The sequence below is a fragment of the Zophobas morio genome, unplaced genomic scaffold (assembly GCF_036711695.1).
Source record: "Zophobas morio isolate AGI-343-1 ecotype UQ-CSIRO unplaced genomic scaffold, CSIRO_AGI_Zmor_V1 ptg000005l, whole genome shotgun sequence".
NCBI lineage: Eukaryota > Metazoa > Arthropoda > Insecta > Coleoptera > Tenebrionidae > Zophobas > Zophobas morio.
This window is the reverse complement of record NW_026972110.1, coordinates 15,276,422-15,295,868: the sequence shown is the minus strand read 5'-3', so window position 1 is coordinate 15,295,868 and position 19,447 is coordinate 15,276,422. Positions and strand designations below refer to the sequence as shown.

Below are 19,447 nucleotides of genomic sequence, written 5' to 3'. Positions count from 1 at the left end.
TTTAGGGTTTTTTCCTGTCCTAGGAATTTCTTCCCAAGAATATAAATTTTTACACTTTAAATGGCGTTGTTTAATCACTGCCTATGCTTTGACGGTTTTGTTCTTTATGGGAATTTTAACATTTACAATAGTTCCTATCATGGTGTTAAATGCTAAGAGATCGGATAACACTGGTACTTTAGTATTAATATTTACTATTAATTAATATACCTAATACTACGTTTTAGCTCTACTTGTTCTCTTCATTTTTAATTCTATGACGTTCCTATCTCATGTAACATTCATTAGACTGGCAAAAGAGTGGCCAAGTTTAATGGAAAGTTGGAATTTTGTTGAAAAAAGGATGCAGTACGGAAGAATACGAGTAAATGTAAGGAGAAAATGTAAATTTATAGCAATAGTATTTGTGCTAGTACGGACGGGTAAGTACTACCCTTTATTAAATCATTGTTTCGAAACCCTGATTTCAGTGCACTTAATCACAAGACAGTTATATTACATCACGACAATATCAAAAAGCGCAAGTACACTTACAGAAGGTCTTAAATATTACTTTAACAAAGTATTCTTATATTCATATATTTTTCGAATCTTTGGTTATGATCCCTATCGAGCTGTAATAGTTCTCGTACAAGTTCCATTTTATAAACTAACATAATGACGTACAATTTTTTTTAGATTGTGAGTTACGTCTCTGCCTTTGGCTACTTGTTTGTAGACATCGTTATAATTTTAATTTGTCTGTCTTTTTCACTAAGACTGATTCAACTTAAATCTAAAATAAAACTTCTAATTAAAGACAAAGTATTAAACTGTGATTCTAGAAACGTACTATTTTTAGCTTTAAATTTTAGATCCGAAATAAAGTTCTGTGGAAATCGCTCCGAACAGAACATTTTTATCTGTGCAAACTTTGCGCGTCCATTAACGATAAATTAGGAAATTTAATTTTATTGTCTTACGCCACCAACTTATACTTAATTATAATCGACTGGTTTGGTGCTGCTCGAATCGAAAGGAGCTTTTTAAAAAAAGCTCATTACTCTATGTCAATTATTATTGATACTTCTAAATTAATTGCGGTTTCGTGGTATGCAGCATCAGTCCACGAAGAAAATAATAACGTTTTTAAATGTCTGCTGTCCATTCCATCATTTTTGTACAACCTAGAGGTAATAAAAGTACTATTTGCGAAACTAAAGTCCTGACTTTGTTTTTGTTAGATTGAAAGATTCACAAATCAAGCGATTTTTATGAAGTGTGTGATTTCTGGAAAAAAATTGTTTACTATTACCAGAGGAACTATCTTCAAAGTATGACTTGTTTCATTTTAGATATAAATATGTATATCGTTTTGTATTTTAGATAGCTGGTGCGTTAGTGACGTATGAATTAGTGGTACTTCAGTTCAACACAAAATTGATTCCAAACTACGATGACGAAATACATTACAGTGGTACAGGCTTTAATAACAGTTTTCATCAATCAGCTGGTTGACAGATCTTCCCCTGTTTTATTATCTTTTTTATCTCATTTGCTTTGTACACACCTACAGCTACATATAAATTTTACCAAGTGTATATACGCTTACATTTTATTATATATTAAACCGTACCAAACAACAATTTCAGACTAAAGTATAAAAATATTTTTACAAAAAATCTCTTACAATAAGGACTTGTTTTGATTATTTAGTGTTACCGACACCTGTCACTGCTAAAATAAATTACGAAACAACGGAACAACACCTTCCTTATTTACCCCCAATCGAAAAATGATGTTGAACCCTGAACTCGAAAACACGACTTAATTTCGATCCATGTTTCATTGCAGTTTTTAATAAAATATTGTACCTGACGTTAGCAAATACACTTCCAATACTTTTATCGTTAACAGATCCTTAATTGCAACACTGCCGCAAGCATGTGGTGAGTACAAAACTCAAATAGTGATTTTTATCAAAAACTGTCTAATTTCAGGAAAAAGACAAGAACGAAAAAACGTGTCACGATAACTCCGCAAGAACACAACATCCACAAATCTTTAAGATTTATCTTCGTGGTTGCACAAATATTCGGGTTCTTTCCTGTTCAAGGGGTCCTGAGCAAGACGCCGAATTCCGTGGGCTTTTCCTGGATGTCTGTACGAATTTTATCAGCAATTTTGACATGCACTGGTGGTTTTTTGGTGGCTCTGGGTCATATAAGACACATGATACTTACTGAGTATGATCAATTTGAAATGAGTAAGCTTTTTCAATTCTCAAATAAGATTTGATTCATCTTTTTACTGTTATTTTCAGATGGTGTAATTTTTTACACTTGCGGATGCCTCTCGTGCATATATTTCATTAAAATGGCTACCGAGTGGCCTCAAATTATTTTAAAATGGCAAGAAGTCGATATAGCTATGGCAACATATGGCTGGCCCCGGAACTTGAATCGGAGAATAAAAATTGTGTCTGCTGTATTTTTACTGTTGGAAACTGGTATAGTTTGCATGTGTTGAACGTTTAGCTTGATTTAAGATTAAATTCTAGCTGAACATTTTTCCATTCAAGCGAACAAACTAATAGTGGCAGTTCAATGTAAAGGGTCACTCGCTAAAGGTTTTGAACATTTTACAGTCAATATGTCTTTCCCTGTCATATTTGACGTAATAAAACCTTTTTATTCGCCTTGGTTGGGTCTAGTTTTTCAGTTTGTTAACACGCGAATGGCTTTCTCTTGGACTTTTATTGACCTGTTTATAATATTAATCAGTTGTGCGCTGGCTATGAGGTTTGGACAAATCAATTATAGGGTTCGTTGCTTGAAAAACATGAAAGTACGCATTGTTTTACGTTTGGTGCTAAAATAATTTTACTGTTCCAAGGTACAATCAGAACGAAGCTGGGGCTCTGTTAACGAAGACTATAACAGAATGTGTCAATTATGTGCCCTTCTCGACGACAAAATGTCATTTCTCATACTTATATCATTTTTTAATAACTTTTATTTCATTATATTTCAAGTGTTTGGAAGCTTAAATTTACACAAAGCTACAGCACTGGAAGTAATCTATTATTACATTTCATTAGGACTATTATTGTTACGCATAGTTTCAATATGTTTGTATGGCAGCTGGATACACGAGGAAAGTAAAAAAGGTGTGGAATTAATTTCTTCTATTTCTCCAGAATTTTACAACAGGGAGGTAACATGAACAAAAAACGATTTTTGTAAATATGTCTACTTTTTAATAATTACAGATACTGAGATTCATGCAAAGTATTAAGTATCAAGCGGCTGGACTTACAGGAAAAAAGTTCTTCAAAATATCAAGACAACTTGTATTAAAGGTAAATAGTAAAAAACACTCATGTCCGTATTAATTTTTTTTTTTTTAGATAGCCAGCGCTGTAGTCACATATGAGTTAGTAGTTATACAATTTAGTAGAAATGCAGAAACAAAAGATGAACCATCAAAAAATTCAATTTGTTAATAAACAAGGAATTACCTATTTATTTTTTAGTTTTAAAATTATTTTGCTCCAAAAATTCCATACTGAAGCAAAGTCAATTCGTACGTTACTATAGCTCCAAGAACCTAAAAGTGTTTCGTTAAAAATTTATTACTAACAAACGAATGCAACATTACACTTAAAATGATTCCTCTCTTCATTTTAAAGACTTTACATCCTGATAAAAAAACGTGATCAAACTCAATTTGAGTCAGCAAACGTGATATCTAAAAATATGTCATATAACAAATTTTTTCGTTTATAAAACGCGTCTACTAACCTCTACATTCAGAACAGGCAAATCCGCAAATTGAATAATATTGGAAGGTTTTATACTTTCATCATTGAGAACAGCACCACTTAAAAACATTGCGAAGAATCTTAACAAAATATAACCAAAGGGGTAGAAAAAGAACAAGTTGGCGGAGCTAGAAAATTTGGCACTACAAGAAACGTTTTAGTATTAGTTTCCACTAAGATTTTTATGTACATATAGGTTCGATAAAAAAAATTGAGAATCCAAAATCCGTTATATCCAGCTGCTATTATGGCCAAGAAACCAAGATCGTTGTCTAGAGTTTTGACCAGTTGCGATATTCTGTCATAATCTTCACGAATTTCTTTCCAAAAATCTGTACATGTGGTCTACAATAATTACTAATATATTTGGTGTTAAATGAGAAACGACTTACCTCTTTATGCTGCTTTATTCGTTGATTAACCTGCCAAAATTTTTCTCTTAAAACTAGAGCAGTTATAATGAGAAAAATATCTCGATAATGCATTGTGGTTTTGCCTAACACCGAATGAAGCTGTAATTTCTTGAAGTAAATGTTGTAAGCTCATTATGTTACTCTATTACCGTCAATAATTTCGAAAAGAAATTATTATATTCCGGTAAAAAACTAAACTCGGTTATTTCGTCTGAAGTTTGTTCGAACAGACTAACAATAGAATGCATGGGAGATCCAAAGTGGTTACCCACAGACATAATCCAATATATGATTAATAAAATATTGATTTTTATTTTAAAATTTTTAGGGTGATCGTATGACGACGCCATTTTCTGATCAACTGTTTTCCATAAACTTACAACACCATGCCATTTTTGTGTAAAGTAAATGAAGAAGCTCAAAGAAAAGAATATTTCTGAATTGTAGACTAAATTAACTGAAACATAATGCTGACGAATAAATTGTTGATAAGTATGAAATAATATTTGTAATATAATATTTTCCTAAACTTTTATTAAAGTTTTAAAAGATTCATTAACTGTGAGTAAAATATGAAAGAAAAATGTAGAAAATCAGTCTCTAATTATGAACGTCAAATTGACCTCTTACCAAATTTTGAAGTGTTTTGCAGAATTATCCAGTCAGCAAGTGTCAAAATTACTATCACAAAATCAATAACACAAATAATACCAGCAAACAGAAAAATACAAGATTTAAAGTTTGGTGATTTTTTATCATCATAAATATTTTTCAAAGGGAATATTCCCAAAATTTTTCCCATCTTTGCTACCAGAAATAAGGAATCCACTATCCGTGGTTGCTTGTCACTTCTTAATGTTCTACTTTCCGAGCTTAATAAAATATGCATCTTATAAGTTTTCCATTTTAATTCAAGACTTCTTTTCAGATTGATAGATAGTCATTCGTTTTATCTAAATCACGCACATGTTAACATTTTCTAACAACCACACGACAAATCCTGTATGCGTGACTGACCGTTAAACATAGTACACTTAAGGTAATGATAAGTTAATCGGGACTTTTTTAACAATCCTATTATCCTCGAAATTCTAAATTGATAGTTGTTTTATTTGTATCTGTGATATTTTCATTTGATCAGAACTTCAAACGCACGCACAAAAAATTATCGAGGGTATAATATCGTATCGATTTACTCCAGTAACATAAATAATTTTATCAGTATTTAATATTATATTATGGGTTGTAGGGTGTAGGCAGGTGAAGTTAGATAAAAGATTAAAAACATTGGTCAAAGTTTCTATACATCCAATTTCATAAACAAACGATCTATCAAAATAGCGATTGTTTCAGTAATCAAGAAATTCTAAATGAATGCCGTCAATAAAGGCAGAGTAAAAATTAAGTGGGATGACATTTAAATCTTTGAGATTTGCAGTTTGGCGGGAAGTAATATTCAGATGAATTTGATGTAACTGTTGACAATCTGCGTTGTAGGAAAGGATTAAATGTGTCACAATTTGTCCTTCTCGAAGGTCCACGTCACCGCTTCTAGGCTTGTTCTCGAACACCCGTCGCGACATCCGCTTCCAGGCTCTTCTCCGGCCGACGTCACCGACAATGAGTCATCATCGCCGTGCATAGAACCCATAGGCGTCGTACCGGGGCGGTGTATGGGTTAATTTCGTAACAATATTTTCTCTCCTCTCAACATCATCAAACTAAATTTGTTAAATATTGTTAGTATTACACAAATTGTCACAACTGTTCGTAATTTTTTTAAATTTCTCGAAAAATTGTCCCTTCTTTATGAAATGAACTTAAAGACATTCAGGCAATTTGTACCTTAATGAAAATGGAAAAATATACAGAAGGCGAAATTACTAATCCGAATCTTCTTACTTTTCATTTTTATTTTAATCAATAAATACCTTAAGAGAATTAATTTAATATTTCATTTGTGCAGTAAATTTTACAAAGTTGACTACTAAAAATATCAATAATGTAATAACTTCCACAATGTCACTCATAAATTTCTAATTTGCTTCCAAACTTTAGCTTGTAAATTTTATTCGGTAATTTAATGAAACCAAAACGACAGTAATTATGTTCTGTAAAACATTTGACCCTGAAACAACGTTAATTCGTACGTAACTATAGCACCTGCAACCTAAAACATAATTTTTAATGGACGTCGAATATCAATATTTTTTAAATTGTACGCTTAAAACAATTCCATTTTTTATTTGGAATAAACGGTTCCCGGAAAAATATACACTGTCAAATTCAATTTGTTTTAAAAGTCGCATGACCTAAAACAAAATAAAAAATACGTAGAAAAATCATACGTTGTGATTTACCTCAACATTGTCTATAGGTACATCACAAAACTGGATGATGAAAGCTGGTTTTTTGCTTTCGTTATTTAACTGGATGCAGCTTTCAAAAACAGAAAGAAATCTTAATAACAAAAATCCGAAAGAATACAGAAAGTTTAGAGTTTGCCTCTCTTCAACGAATCTGTAACAATACGATTTTTTACGTTTGCCAAATGTGTTTTGCAACTAGTAATTAGATAACAAAGTATAAAAATATTGACCGAAAACAACAAAACAACCAATAATAAAAAAAATGTATAACATTTTTTCAAGAACTGTATATAACTCATCCTACTTTAAAGAATTATAAAGCAGTTTCATAATCCAGAAGCAATTAAAACCGACCGAGGATAAGATAATATAGGAAAATTCATTATCTAACTTCCTAACAAATCGCACTAATTGGTCGTAATCTTCACGAACACTCTGCCAAAAGCACAGACCAGGTTTCTAAAATTACTTATCGTAATGTTTCTTTTTCCAAAATGTTGTTCTTACCTTTCTGATGTTAGCACTAATCCGACGACTAATATGTCTGAAACGAGCTTTTAAACTAAGAGCAGTTATAACAATGAATAAATCAGTAAAGTGCACTACTGTTTTCCCTATAATGGATTCAATCTGAAAAAAAATTAATTGAGATAAATATCTAATTAATCGTAGTCACTTACAAACATCAGACTGTGCATAAAAATTGTAAAATTTGTTAAAACCTCTGGCACATATCCATGTTCAAGGTAGAACTTCAATGGACCGTATGGAACAACGATTTGATTAGCTACAAATACCCTGTCAAATATCCGTACCTACGTACAACTTACTTCAATATTATTTTATGTTACCTACGGAGACACACGAACAAACTATAACAATTATGTTTACTGTTTTAGAGAAATTCTTGGGATACCCATAATTTTCTTTCATTTTATCGTCAATTTCTATCCACTCCTTGATAATATTTGGCCATTTTTGAGCCACATATAGACAAGAACTTAAATTACAAAGTATATTTAAAGTGTATGTTATATGAACTGAAAATAAATAATTTAGTGGGCTTCTTCTTCCAATATGGTACCTACCTAAAATGTAATTAAAAAAGTTTGAACGAATATAATCATATATCGCCATAATTAAAAGATAAATTAACATTAGCCATATGGAAATATAAAAAATAAAATAAAAATATTTGATTTTTGTCTTAAATTTTTCTGGATATTTTAAATCTACTATGGGAAAAATACCCCAAGTTTTTCCGATGATCAATAATAATTTATATGAATTTTGAATATTGTCCTGGTTTTGTAACATTTTCGTTCAGTTGCTGTGGAGAGTTTATCGAATTACTAATTTATTTGGTTTTTTTTTTGTCTTTTAAAAGACGTATTATTATCATATCTAATAATGCATGTTATTCAAACTGTCTGTTAATCGTACAAACAATCGTTTTCAATTTTTATTCCTGAGCGTAAGCTTAGGAAGTATAATAATAGAGTACATCGGGCGAATGGCCACTTATATGTTTTCTCGACGTTTCATGACCCCTAGAGAACGAAAAAAGTAGTCTCAAGGTTCCGCCTGTCTGTCTGGCGTCTGTATCCATTTTTATTAGGCACGTAATCTCCCAAACTACAGGACCGATTTTTGTCAAATTTTGTGTGCATATTAGGAATAACCAAAATTTGTCTAGTCATCCCTTCCAAATTTTTAACAATAAATATTTTTTATATTTTATAAAATCGTATACTCCTACACTTGTAGTTTACGAATTCGCACTTAGCTTAAGGATGTAATTACTAAGAATTCGTTTTCCGGTTGGTTATCTGGTTTAAATATATTTTCTCTCGATCGCACTTGTGCGGACCAGGGTACCTTGCAATTTCATCATTTTTCAAAAAGGCGGGATTTGTTTCAGGGGTGAGGTAAATTCTGCCTAGAGAAACTTCGACCAATTTTTTTACATTCTGGTGGTTATGATTATGAAACGTTGATAAAGCATGACAGTAGCCAAATGGGTTCTATTTATTACAATAGGTACTTTTCTAACTTACGCTCTGAAAGTAAACACTTTGTTGTATAAGTAAAACGGAACACTCTATATGTTTGAAAATATTTATAAATTATAGCTCTATTAGTCTACAGCCAAAGTTTAATTTTTCGCCCTTTGACCGTCGAAACACCCCGTATGAATCTATTTTACATGAATATTTTGGCAGAAATGGTGAAAAGATTTGAATTCTGTGTCGTGTCATTATGTTAACTGTTGAAAAATAAAATATTTTCAAAAGACGTATTTAAATCGAATTTTATAATTTGTTATTGTAACATTCGTAATTTCTTATTCATCCACATGCACAGCGCCAAAAATAATGTTCTGCTAATGAATAATACTGTTGCAGTATTTTAATTAAAATTCGTTTATCGTGCGATGCATCGATGAATAAAAACTCTGCAAAAAAAGTTTGATACGGTGTACGGCGAGAATTTTTTGTTAATTTTTCATGTTACGCATAGGAGTTCTGTTGGTTTTGACTGTCGAGCGCGTCTGCGGTGAAAATTAGTTTGTTTAAGTGGCTTATTTTTGTTAAAAATAATTTCATTTCGGGCTTAAAGTGAAAGATGAGTGTTGTGATGTGCCCATGAGGAAGGAGTCTGCAAGGATCGACGCGGAAGGAAAAAATATCAGGATTTAAAGGGTAAGTGTTGCTATTATGTTTTTTGTATTGGTCTATTATTCAATGTATTGTGCCTTATTTATTAAGTTCTTTTATTCTCAATTGGTATAAAAATACGGATGTTAAGAGAGAAGTAGTTGTTGCATTGTACAAATCGTTATTTAATGAGTTAACAAATATGTTTGTTTCAACAAGAACTCAAACGTTAATATCTCGTCCGATATCTTTTCTTTAAAACTGGCCTTTTCGGCTGAAAGAATTTGGAATATCTAATTGGTTTTTATCTACGTTAATTATTTAAAAATTAAATCCAATTTTGATTTTTTTCTCATTATGGCACGTCTTTACGTTTAAACATCACTGCAATTAATAATATTATTCATTGCAATTATCGTTATTGTTTTCTGAAACATTTAAATTTCAGAATTTTTCTGAAAATATTTTTGTATTTGGGGCATCCTTAACTACAGCTAAAAGAAGTTTACTAACAGCAAAACTTTGAGTTGTTTGTGTTTATTGGTAAGTGTTTATTGAAGTTTCGGTTAAATTAAAGTTAGAATGTTCTCAATTTAGTGCAGCAGAATTAGACTTCCATTTCTTGTTTTCTGGATATTCCCCAGTTTATGGAGTGAAAATATCGATTTTTCGTTTTCATCTACCTGTTTGTTAACGAATTTTTAGGCAAATAGTCCCCGAACCTTTTTTTTTTTTGGTGTATTTTAAATCTGTACAGATTTTTTCTGTTCATCTTCACCAAGAATCGCGTGATGTAAATGTAAAATTTTGCTCAGAATTTATATTGCGATTTCAAAATTTTTCAGGTTAGTGTTTTTTAAATTTTATCTACTTACTTATTAAACCTGTGTAATGTTGAATTGCACCGTTGTTAAAAGTTAGTATGTAGGTAGATATAAATTTAATGTTAACTTCTATGGTATTTTTTTTTGTTTTTCTACCCGAGATTTCACATTAAAAAAAAAGACATTTGGGGCCTTCGAGAAGATTTTACATAAAAAAAAAAATGTTGGGACTTCTAAGAAGGTTTCACATTAAAAAAAAGACACTTGAAGTCCCCGAGAAGGTTTCACATTAAAAAAAAGTCATTTGGGGCCCCCGAGAAGGTTTCACAGTTAAAAAAGACATTTGGGGCCCCTGAGATGATTTTACATTTCTAAAAAAAGACAAATGGGACCCCCGAGAAGGTTTTACAATTTTCAAAAAGACAGTTGTGACCCCCCCAGAAGGTTTCACATAAAAAAAAAGACATTTGGGACTCCCGAGAAGGTTTAACATTTTTACAAAAGGCACTGGGGACCCCCGAGAAGGTTTTACATTTTTAAGACGATTGGGGCCCCCGAGAAGGTTTTACATTTTTACAAAAAACTCTTGGGACCCCCGAGAAGGTTTTATATTTTTAAAAGACGATTAGGACCCCCGAGAAAGTTTCACATTAAAAAAAAACATTTGGGGCTCCTGACTTGATTTTACATTTCTAAAAAAGACAAATGGAACCCCTGAGAAGGTTTTACATTTTTACAAGACACTTGGGACCCCCGAGAAGGTTTTACATTTTTAAGACGATTGGGACCCCCGAGAAGGTTTTATATTTTTAAAAGACGATTGGGACCCTCGAGAAGGTTTCACATTTAAAAAAAACATTTGGGGTCCCTAACTTGATTTTACATTTCTAAAAAAAGACAAATGGGACCCCTGAGAAGGTTTTACAATTTTAAAAAAGACAGTTGTAACCCCCGCGAAAGTCTCACATTAAAAAAAAGACATTTGGGGCCCCCGAGAACGTTTTAGATTATTAAAAAGATTATTGGGACTCCTGCGAAGGTATCATAAAAAAGACATTTGAGGTCCCCGAAAAGGTTTTATATTTTCAAAAACATTTGGGACCTCCGAGAATGTTTCATATCCTTAAAAAATGACATTTGAGCCCCCCGAGAGGGTTTCACAATCTTAAAAAATTGGACAAAGGTTGTTTCAACAGAATTTTTCTCGCTCTTGAAGTAGAATGAAACATAAAAAATAAACACCCAATCAGATTTAGGAATTTAACTCGTTACTATGGAAATTTGCAATTTAACACCTTTTAAATTTAACAAGTTTTTGCAAGATTAATAGAGGCAAAATCAGTCTTATCTTAGCAAGTATTAGCCCCGCCCATCCGCCCACTATTTTCTCAAAGGATTATGTTATCTGCCAAAGTAAATCTTATCTTAGCAAGTATTAGCCCCGCCCACCCACCCCCTATTTTTTCAGAGGATGTATCATTTGCCAAAATAAGTCTTATCTCAGCAAGTATTAGCCCCGCCCACCCACCCCCTATTTTTTCAGAGGATATATCGTTTGCCAAAATAAGTCTTATCTTAGCAAGTATTAGCCCCGCCCACCCGCCCCTATTTTCTCAGAGGATTATGTTATCTGCCAAAATAAATCTATCACCCAAATGACGTCAAATGGGTTCGTTAATAGCGGAAAGGGGGTGTGAAATAGATCTAGTGTAAATTAGATCGGTAAGGTTGGTAGCCATGACGAAAAATGTCAGTGACAAATGTCAAATTAAATAAAGTCAATAAATGTCAAAATAAAGTTAGAGATTTATTTGGCAATAAATTTTGTAATTTGTATAATATTCCGTGCAATTTCCCGTATTTCGGGAGGCGTAAGGACTTCTTCACAAGACATTTTAACCAATTTTAACTTGCAAAAACCCGAATTGATTCGATTTACAATTGTTGTTGTGAAAAATCGAACTTCAAATGTTTCGTGGTTCGTGTCATACCAACCCATCATAGTATAAATAACTCGTTCATAAGGCCATTGTGGCAGTCATCCTATGTATAACTCGCGGCTTCGCCGCTCGTTCTATAAACCTGGATTCGTGAAACTCGTTCTTTAATATACTATTGTGTTTCTTGTTGCAGTGGGTTCGTAAATGAAGATGAGGGAATTCGCTAAATTGTAGCAGAAGAAGAAGCCTAAAGGTTAGAATTTTGCATTAATTTTAAATTGGGTGTTTTTTTAAACATTTTTTTATCTTTTATGAAGGCTATTTTCATCGGTAATTTTGTCTTATTTTTGTTTTATCATAATTTTTTTTCGTCTTGTTACATATTTTGTAAGCATTTTATTTTCTTTTTTATGCAGTCTTTTACTTATGTGCATATGTTCAGGCCATTTTATTTAGTGTTTGGTTCTGTTCACAATCTATTTTAAACATTTCATTAAACTCTATGTAAAATAAAATTCGCCGATTCGACGAAAGGACTGACCAGTCAAATGTTAAAATTTCGGTATTCTAAGTGATCGATTTCTTCTCATGTATTATATAAAAATTGGTAACAGAATAATGAATAAGAATTACTTTCACACTAAATATTATCGAATTCTTTTTATTTTACTTCATCTACTGCTTTTTTGACACACGTTTTTCTTCTCTTTATTTAAACCCCAACCTGCTATACTGTGTCAGGATAAACTCGTTTTGGAATTAAATTTTCCAGAATTTTTTGATTCTTGATTTATTCCATTTTTGTTTCCACACTAATGCCTCCTCAACGGCCCAAATTTTAACACATTTTTCTCTCTTTAATTAAAATTTTTATTTCATAAATAAGATAATTAAGATATAATAATAAAAGATTATTGTTTTTTTTTAAATAGTAAAAAATTTGATTATGCAAATTTGTATTCAATAAAACAAATACAAGAGTATGCTATTTTATAAAATTTATTATAAAAATTTTTGAAATGTCATGACATTGGGAAAAATTGGGGAGAATTTTAAAAATTTCGAAATGGCAAGGACAAAAAAAGTCTGCAATAAGATTTTGTGATACTTATTTTTATTGCAAATTTAACATTATCAATGCGAATTTTCAAGTTTGTGCATAAAATGTGTATGCTTAGAAGTCTTTTGAGGGGGATAAATTTCCTGGAACATTTTAAGTGCCTTGTAATTCCGACTTTGCAGCTGTAACGTGTGTAAAAATAAAATTTTAATTATAATATAATATAATATAATTATGTTTTGTAAAACATTTGACACTGAAATAAAGTCAGTTCATACGTAACTATAGCACCCGCAACCTAAAATACATTTTTAATGGATACTCTATATCAAAATTTTTAAACCATACGCTTAAAATAATTCCGTTTTTTATTCGAAAGAAATGGTATCCGGAAAAATATGCGCTATCAAATTCAATTTGCTCTAAAAGTCGCATGATCTGAAACAAAATTAAAAATACGTGGAAAAATCATACGTTACCATTTACCTCAACATTGTGAGTAGTAGGTAAATCACTAAACTGGATGATGAAAGACGGCTTCTTGCTTTCATTGTTTAACAGGATGCAGCTTTCAAAAACAGAAACAAATCTGAATAGCAGAAATCCGAAAGAATACAAAAAGTTTACACTTTCCCTTTCTTCAACGAATCTACAACAGTAAAATATTTTGGTGTTGTTAACAAAAGCAACAGGGATTATATTATTGAAAACATTTATTTTACCTAAAATGAAAATACGTACCTTAAGGAATTGTAAAGAAGTTTCACAATCCAAAAACAGTTGAAACCGACCGAGGATAAAATCATATAAGAAAATTCGTTATCTAACTTCACAACAAATCGCACTAGTTGATCGTAATCTTCACGAACACTTTTCCAAAAGTACAGATTTGGATTCTAAAATTACTAATCCGTATTGTATTTTTTTTTTGACATTGTTCTTACCTTTTTAATGTTAATAACAATCCGACGATTAATTTGTCTGAAACGAACTTTTAAACTAAGAGCAGTTATAATAATGAATAAATCAGTAAAGTGCACTATTGTTTTCCCCATAACGGTTTCAATCTACAGCAAGTTTGAATAGAGATAAATATCCAATTTAAGTTATTCACTTACAAATAACAGCATATGCATAAAAGTGTTAAAATTTGTTGAAACGTCTGAAAAGAATCCTTGTTGAGGATAGTCCTTCAGTGGAACGATGACTTGATTAACTAAAAACGCTTTGTGAATATTGAGATGAACTATATCTTTACTTTAACATTATTTTGTGTTACCTACAGAGATACCCGAACAAACCACAACGATTATATTTATTATCATACAGAAATTTTTCGGATAGCCATAATTTTCTTTCATTTTATCCTCAATTTCTATCCATTCCTTCATAATATGTGGCCAGTTTCGAGCCAGATATAGACAAGAACTTAAATTACAAAGTATATTTAATGTATATGTTAAATGTACTGAAATAAATAATTTAGTAGACATTTTTTTCAAATGTGATAGTTACCTAAAAAGTAATTAAAAAAATTTGAACAAATATAATCGTATATCGCCACGATTGAAAGATAAAATAACATCAGCCATATCGAAATAGAAATAATAAAATAGAAAGATTTCATTTTTATCTTAAATTTATCTGGATCTCTTATACTTGCTATAGGAAAAATACCCCATGCTCTCCCAATCATCAAAAATAATTTATAAGCGTTTTGAATACTGTTTTTTGACGTCATTAACTTTTTAGAGGATGTAGGTATCGCAAATTTACATGTACAACATAACACGCCAACTTCTAAAGTTTTAAAGAAATTAGATGAGCTAAGACAATCGATCAAACAGCTCGGTTCATATATTATTTCTTTGAAACATCTTGTTTACACGGCTTTGAAAAACAAAAACCCATTAACACAAGCATAAGTTATAGGATCTCAAAACGATGAATAAATAAATTCTGGTTAATGTTTACTAAAGTGCTAGTAAAATTAAACAGTGAAAATTTAATAGTAAAAGTTTTCTTTATTTATACTTACATACAGATACGTGAATTTAAAAACATAGATGGATTATTAAGGACCATGCTATGATGCACATTTCAAGTGTGAACTACATACGGAAAGTATTACGATGACGTCATCAATTTTCTGAAGCGGAAAAAACAACAAATAAAAGAAAAATATTACTTCTTTTCAATTGTGAAAAAAATTGAAATCATAAAACAGACACATATTGATTCGAGAAAATTATTATTAACTTTGCTAGTAGTAACAAAAAACACTTTAATTGTTCTAGGTGTCTTTAATAAAAGAAAAAAAAAATAGGAGTATCTTAAATATAACTGCTCAATATATTATTTACTTAACTTAATTAAGTTCATTCATGTTCTGTAAAATGTTTGCCCTTGGAATAGCGTTAATTCGTAAGTAACTATAGCGCCTGCAACCTAAAACAGTTTGAACCTTTACCAGTATTTTTGCTAATTTTTTGGTACATACACTTAATATGATGCCACTTTTTATTGTAAATAAACCATATCCTGAAAAACAAACATTGTCAAATTCGATTTGGCGTAGAAGTCTGTCTATCTGTGGACAAACGGATAAATAATAAATTGGTACCCACAAAATTTACAGTCTACCTCCACATTATCGTTAATATCAATATCTGAAAATTGGATAGCAAAAAATGGTTTTTTACTTTCGTTGTTAACTTGCGTACAAAATTCAAGAACACCTAAAAACCTTAACAGAAGAAATCCGAAAGAGTATAAAAAAGTGAAACTATAATTTTCATGAAATCTGTAAAATAGTGACAAGGATTAATTGAAAAATACACAGTTAAAACACACTACTTAAGAGAGTTGTAAAGTAACTTCATGACCCAAAAGCAGTTGAAACCTAACGAGCATAAAATAATGTTGGAAAAATGATTATTTAAAAGTTCTACAAGTTGTGCCATTCTGTTGTAATCTTCACGAATAGTTTGCCAAAAATGTGCAGACTCATTCTAAAATCAGCAGAAATTATGATATTTGTTGAATTACAGACAAAATTTGAGATTACTTGACTGTTACGAAGGATACGTTTAGTAATTTGAGTAAACCGAGTTTTTAAAGCGAAGGCAATTACAACAATGAATAAGTCAGTAAAGTGTAAAATAGCTTTTGCTGCTACCGACTGAATCTGAAACATTTTGGTTGTAGTGTTTGCCTCCTTTGGTATACATAATATCTTACAAAGAAAACAAGATGTGTAAAAATTTCGTAAGCTGTAGAAACATTTGGGAAAAAACCAAAATCAATAAGTACTCTTATGGGTGTATATGGTACTAAAATTTGATTAACTAAAAAAAATTTTAAACGTGTAACAAAAAATTTTCAAAGACTAAATAAACATATGGCTGATTTTACCTACAGAAATACAGCACGCAATTATTACAATTCTCTTAATTTTTTTCGTGAGATTTTTCGGATAACCATAATTTGTCTCCATTTTATTATCGACTTCATTCCAGAGTGTGAGGATCTCATTCCACTGTGTTGTAAGATGTAAATAACTGCTAAGATTACAGAAAACGTTTAAAGAGTAAGTTAAGTGGACTAGAAATTGTAAAATTATAAAAATAATCTGTTCTAGTTCTAATAATATACCAAAAATTAGATTAAAAAAATGAGAAATAATCACATCATGAATTGTAATGAGTAGAATATAAAAATTGATTAACCAAACTAAAAAAGAAACGAAAACACTCCAAGATCTTAGTTTGATGCTCATTTGTTCTCGATGTGAGACGTTTGTTAATGGTAATAATCCCACAATTTTTCCAATCATCAGTAATAATTTAAGGAAATTTTGGACGCTATTTTCATTCTGTACTGACGAACGACGCAACATTTTTAAATGTATTTCTGGGTCACAATGTAAGAAAATGTCTAGTTAGCAAAGGGGGTAATAATATAGCATTATAATCTAATAGAAAATGTACTTCCATTGTCAGTAATAGTAAGTAAGTAATAATAACAACGCTATACTTAAAGCCTTGTATATTTGTCATAAAGGCGGTAAATATAGTAATATTAAATAATAGCCTCTTTAATAATTTTCGTATTATTATTGAAATTTCCTTAACTGAAAGAAATTTTACATATAAATAGTTTATTGATTTGTAGTTAAAAACTTCATATATTAAAAAAATCTATTTGATTAAAAAAATTCATTGTGATACAATTATTATTTATTAAATCCAAAGTAACGTATAAAATACAACGGAAATATGTTTCGTATAATTTTGTTATACAGTACCACCGTACTGAACTACTGCTAACTCATAGGTCAATATACCTCCCAACATCTATAACAGTGATAACTTTTTTAATTAAGATTTAACTTAAAACAAACATAACTTACTCTTAGAATAATTCCGCCTTTTATATTAAAAAGTCTACATCCAGAAAAGAAAACTGTATCAAAATTAACCAAAGTTAACAAACGAATTATCTGCAACTTTCAATGAAAAATGTAACAAAAAATTTACAGTTAACTTACTTCGACATTCAAAGTGGGTAAATTTGCGAAATGAATTATAACAGCTAATTTTTTGCTTTCATTATTTAGTTGGACACCTGACCATAATATTAAGAGTGTTCGTACTACGATAAAAACATTAGAGTACAGCAGATGCATATTCCAGTCAAAAGTAGTCATTCTAAAACAAAAATGTTATATTTTTGACCAGAATCTCTTGTCTTAACTTAGATCAACTTAATAAGAGAAGAAAAAATTTTGAGAATCCAGTAGCAGTTAAAGGCAGTAGTAAAAAAAAACATGTGGGAAAATATTTTATCCAGTTCATAAACTAGAGTTGCCATTCTCATATAATTCTCCCGAACAGTTTGCCATAGGTCAGCAGGATTACTTCGAACTATAAAAAATCATATGGTTAAGTAAGTGCTCAGTAAATATTACCTATATGACGCTGTGTTTGCATCCAGTCATTCATTTGCTGGAATCTTGACTGTGCAGCCATACTAATAACAACAAGAAAAATGTCGTTGAAATGAAGAACCGCTTTTCCTATGATATTGTGAACCTATTACTTTGTTTAAAACAAAATTCCAAAAAAAAACTTACTACTGAAACAAAATCGATAAATTTCATTGTCCGTAATTTTTCAATATTAAGCAACTCTATAAACGAACGATTTGGAGTAAATATTTGATTACCTGAAATGGTTTAATAAAGATTATTCAATTATTTTCATTCAACAAGGTTCAGACAACCTAGAGCAAAAAGCGAAAATAGAATAAATGAAGTGTTCACTTTTTGAGTCACTTTTTTAGGATAACCAAAAATATGTGCCATGTTTTTGTCTACTTCATGCCAAAGGGTCATCATCTGGGGCCACTTTCTGGATGATTCAATGTGGAATCCCAAAAGCGTTGTAATATGGAAAATATAAACCAGAGCACCTGAATGTAACAAGTGTTAGCAAATAATAATAAAAATGTTGTCGCTGGTACCCAAGTCTATACGTTTTCCAGAAATTATACACATAAAACTATTCTGCACAGTTGTAACAGCTTGAATAAAAAATGCAAACCAAATGCTGAAAGAATAAATAAAACATAAAGATTTGAATCGAAAGCACACTGATGTTGGTTTCGAAATATCAGTTAAAGGAAGCGGGCCAATGTATTTTCCAATTTTTAGTACAAGTTTTAGAGTATCTGTTATACTTTCGTTGGTTTTTGTACGTTGTTTTTTCTTATTATTATTAGCCATGTCAGATATGCACCAAATTATAACCATGCATTTAATTACAGCATTTTTAAAACATTTTCATTTTTAATCTTTTAATTAATATTGTGTCCAAAAATATTTTCTCGGCTAAATACAATAGCTAACAAACATTAGTGTAAAAAGTAAAATAAAACTTTCTAGTAATCTCTAAACACAACAGGTATAACCGATATGTTTATTCTAACAGTATAATTAGCTCAAGGTAACGATAACAATAAAACGTTTGTTAAAAAGCAATAAATAAACAAACAACTTTAATTGTTATAATTATTGTTTTTACATGTAATTATAACACTAATATTCACCAAAGGCTAAGTTGTTCAGTATAATATGAATATAACATGAAAAACTTGTACTAAAAACTATTTTGTTTTTTAATTTTTGATTATGTTGATCTAGTATTCACAGTATCTTTAAAAAACTGGATGAAACTGCAGTTTTAGATAAGCATATCTTAACAATTCTCCAGAATATCCTTGTTAAAGACAGTATCATTTTGAACTCAAAATTGTACCCAGAAATGTGACATTTTGTAAGTGAAAATGAGAAATACGCACTTCTTACTAAATAAAAATTTTA

The 19,447-nt window shown here is 30.6% G+C and overlaps 3 protein-coding genes across 3 annotated transcripts; 2 read left to right on the top strand and 1 right to left on the bottom strand.

The window, feature by feature from the left end:
- The first annotated feature begins 139 nt into the window (after window positions 1-139).
- On the top strand, window positions 140-1,497 carry LOC135145908 (gustatory receptor for sugar taste 64f-like). The gene is made up of 5 exons (XM_064078028.1): window positions 140-173; window positions 228-370; window positions 855-1,172; window positions 1,224-1,313; window positions 1,366-1,497. The coding sequence occupies exons 1-5, from the start codon at window positions 140-142 to the stop codon at window positions 1,495-1,497; spliced, it is 717 nt and encodes a 238-aa protein (XP_063934098.1).
- Window positions 1,498-1,923: 426 nt separating this feature from the next.
- Window positions 1,924-5,897, top strand: LOC135145898 (gustatory receptor for sugar taste 64f-like). Its single transcript, XM_064078021.1, has 8 exons — window positions 1,924-1,928; window positions 1,980-2,245; window positions 2,303-2,488; window positions 2,540-2,826; window positions 2,875-3,195; window positions 3,251-3,340; window positions 3,389-3,479; window positions 5,809-5,897. The coding sequence occupies exons 1-8, from the start codon at window positions 1,924-1,926 to the stop codon at window positions 5,895-5,897; spliced, it is 1,335 nt and encodes a 444-aa protein (XP_063934091.1).
- A 422-nt stretch (window positions 5,898-6,319) lies between these two features.
- LOC135145888 (gustatory receptor for sugar taste 64a-like) lies at window positions 6,320-18,095 on the bottom strand. Its single transcript, XM_064078014.1, has 10 exons — window positions 18,035-18,095; window positions 17,615-17,691; window positions 16,133-16,252; window positions 15,919-16,076; window positions 13,552-13,633; window positions 7,092-7,214; window positions 6,976-7,043; window positions 6,576-6,654; window positions 6,438-6,527; window positions 6,320-6,385 (listed from the first exon to the last, which is right to left on the bottom strand). Exons 1-10 carry the CDS (start codon window positions 18,093-18,095, stop codon window positions 6,320-6,322), a joined length of 924 nt encoding a protein of 307 aa, XP_063934084.1.
- Between the last annotated feature and the right edge of the window lie 1,352 nt (window positions 18,096-19,447).

Excerpts from the sequence above, each read along its gene's own strand:
- LOC135145908 (XM_064078028.1), top strand. The coding sequence starts at position 140 with ATGGTGTTAAATGCTAAGAGATCGGATAACACTG. Across the intron at positions 371-854 it reads ACGGAAGAATACGAGTAAAT|ATCCGAAATAAAGTTCTGTG; the intron begins GTAAGGAGAAAA and ends TTTAAATTTTAG. Across the intron at positions 1,314-1,365 it reads CCAGAGGAACTATCTTCAAA|ATAGCTGGTGCGTTAGTGAC; the intron begins GTATGACTTGTT and ends TTTGTATTTTAG.
- LOC135145898 (XM_064078021.1), top strand. Across the intron at positions 2,489-2,539 it reads ATTTTTACTGTTGGAAACTG|CTGAACATTTTTCCATTCAA; the intron begins GTATAGTTTGCA and ends ATTAAATTCTAG. Across the intron at positions 2,827-2,874 it reads GTTGCTTGAAAAACATGAAA|GTACAATCAGAACGAAGCTG; the intron begins GTACGCATTGTT and ends TACTGTTCCAAG.
- LOC135145888 (XM_064078014.1), bottom strand. The coding sequence starts at position 18,095 with ATGGCTGCACAGTCAAGATTCCAGCAAATGAATGACTGGATGCAAACA. Across the intron at positions 16,077-16,132 it reads GTATCCTTCGTAACAGTCAA|AATGAGTCTGCACATTTTTG; the intron begins GTAATCTCAAAT and ends TGCTGATTTTAG. Across the intron at positions 6,528-6,575 it reads TACCTATAGACAATGTTGAG|GTCATGCGACTTTTAAAACA; the intron begins GTAAATCACAAC and ends ATTTTGTTTTAG.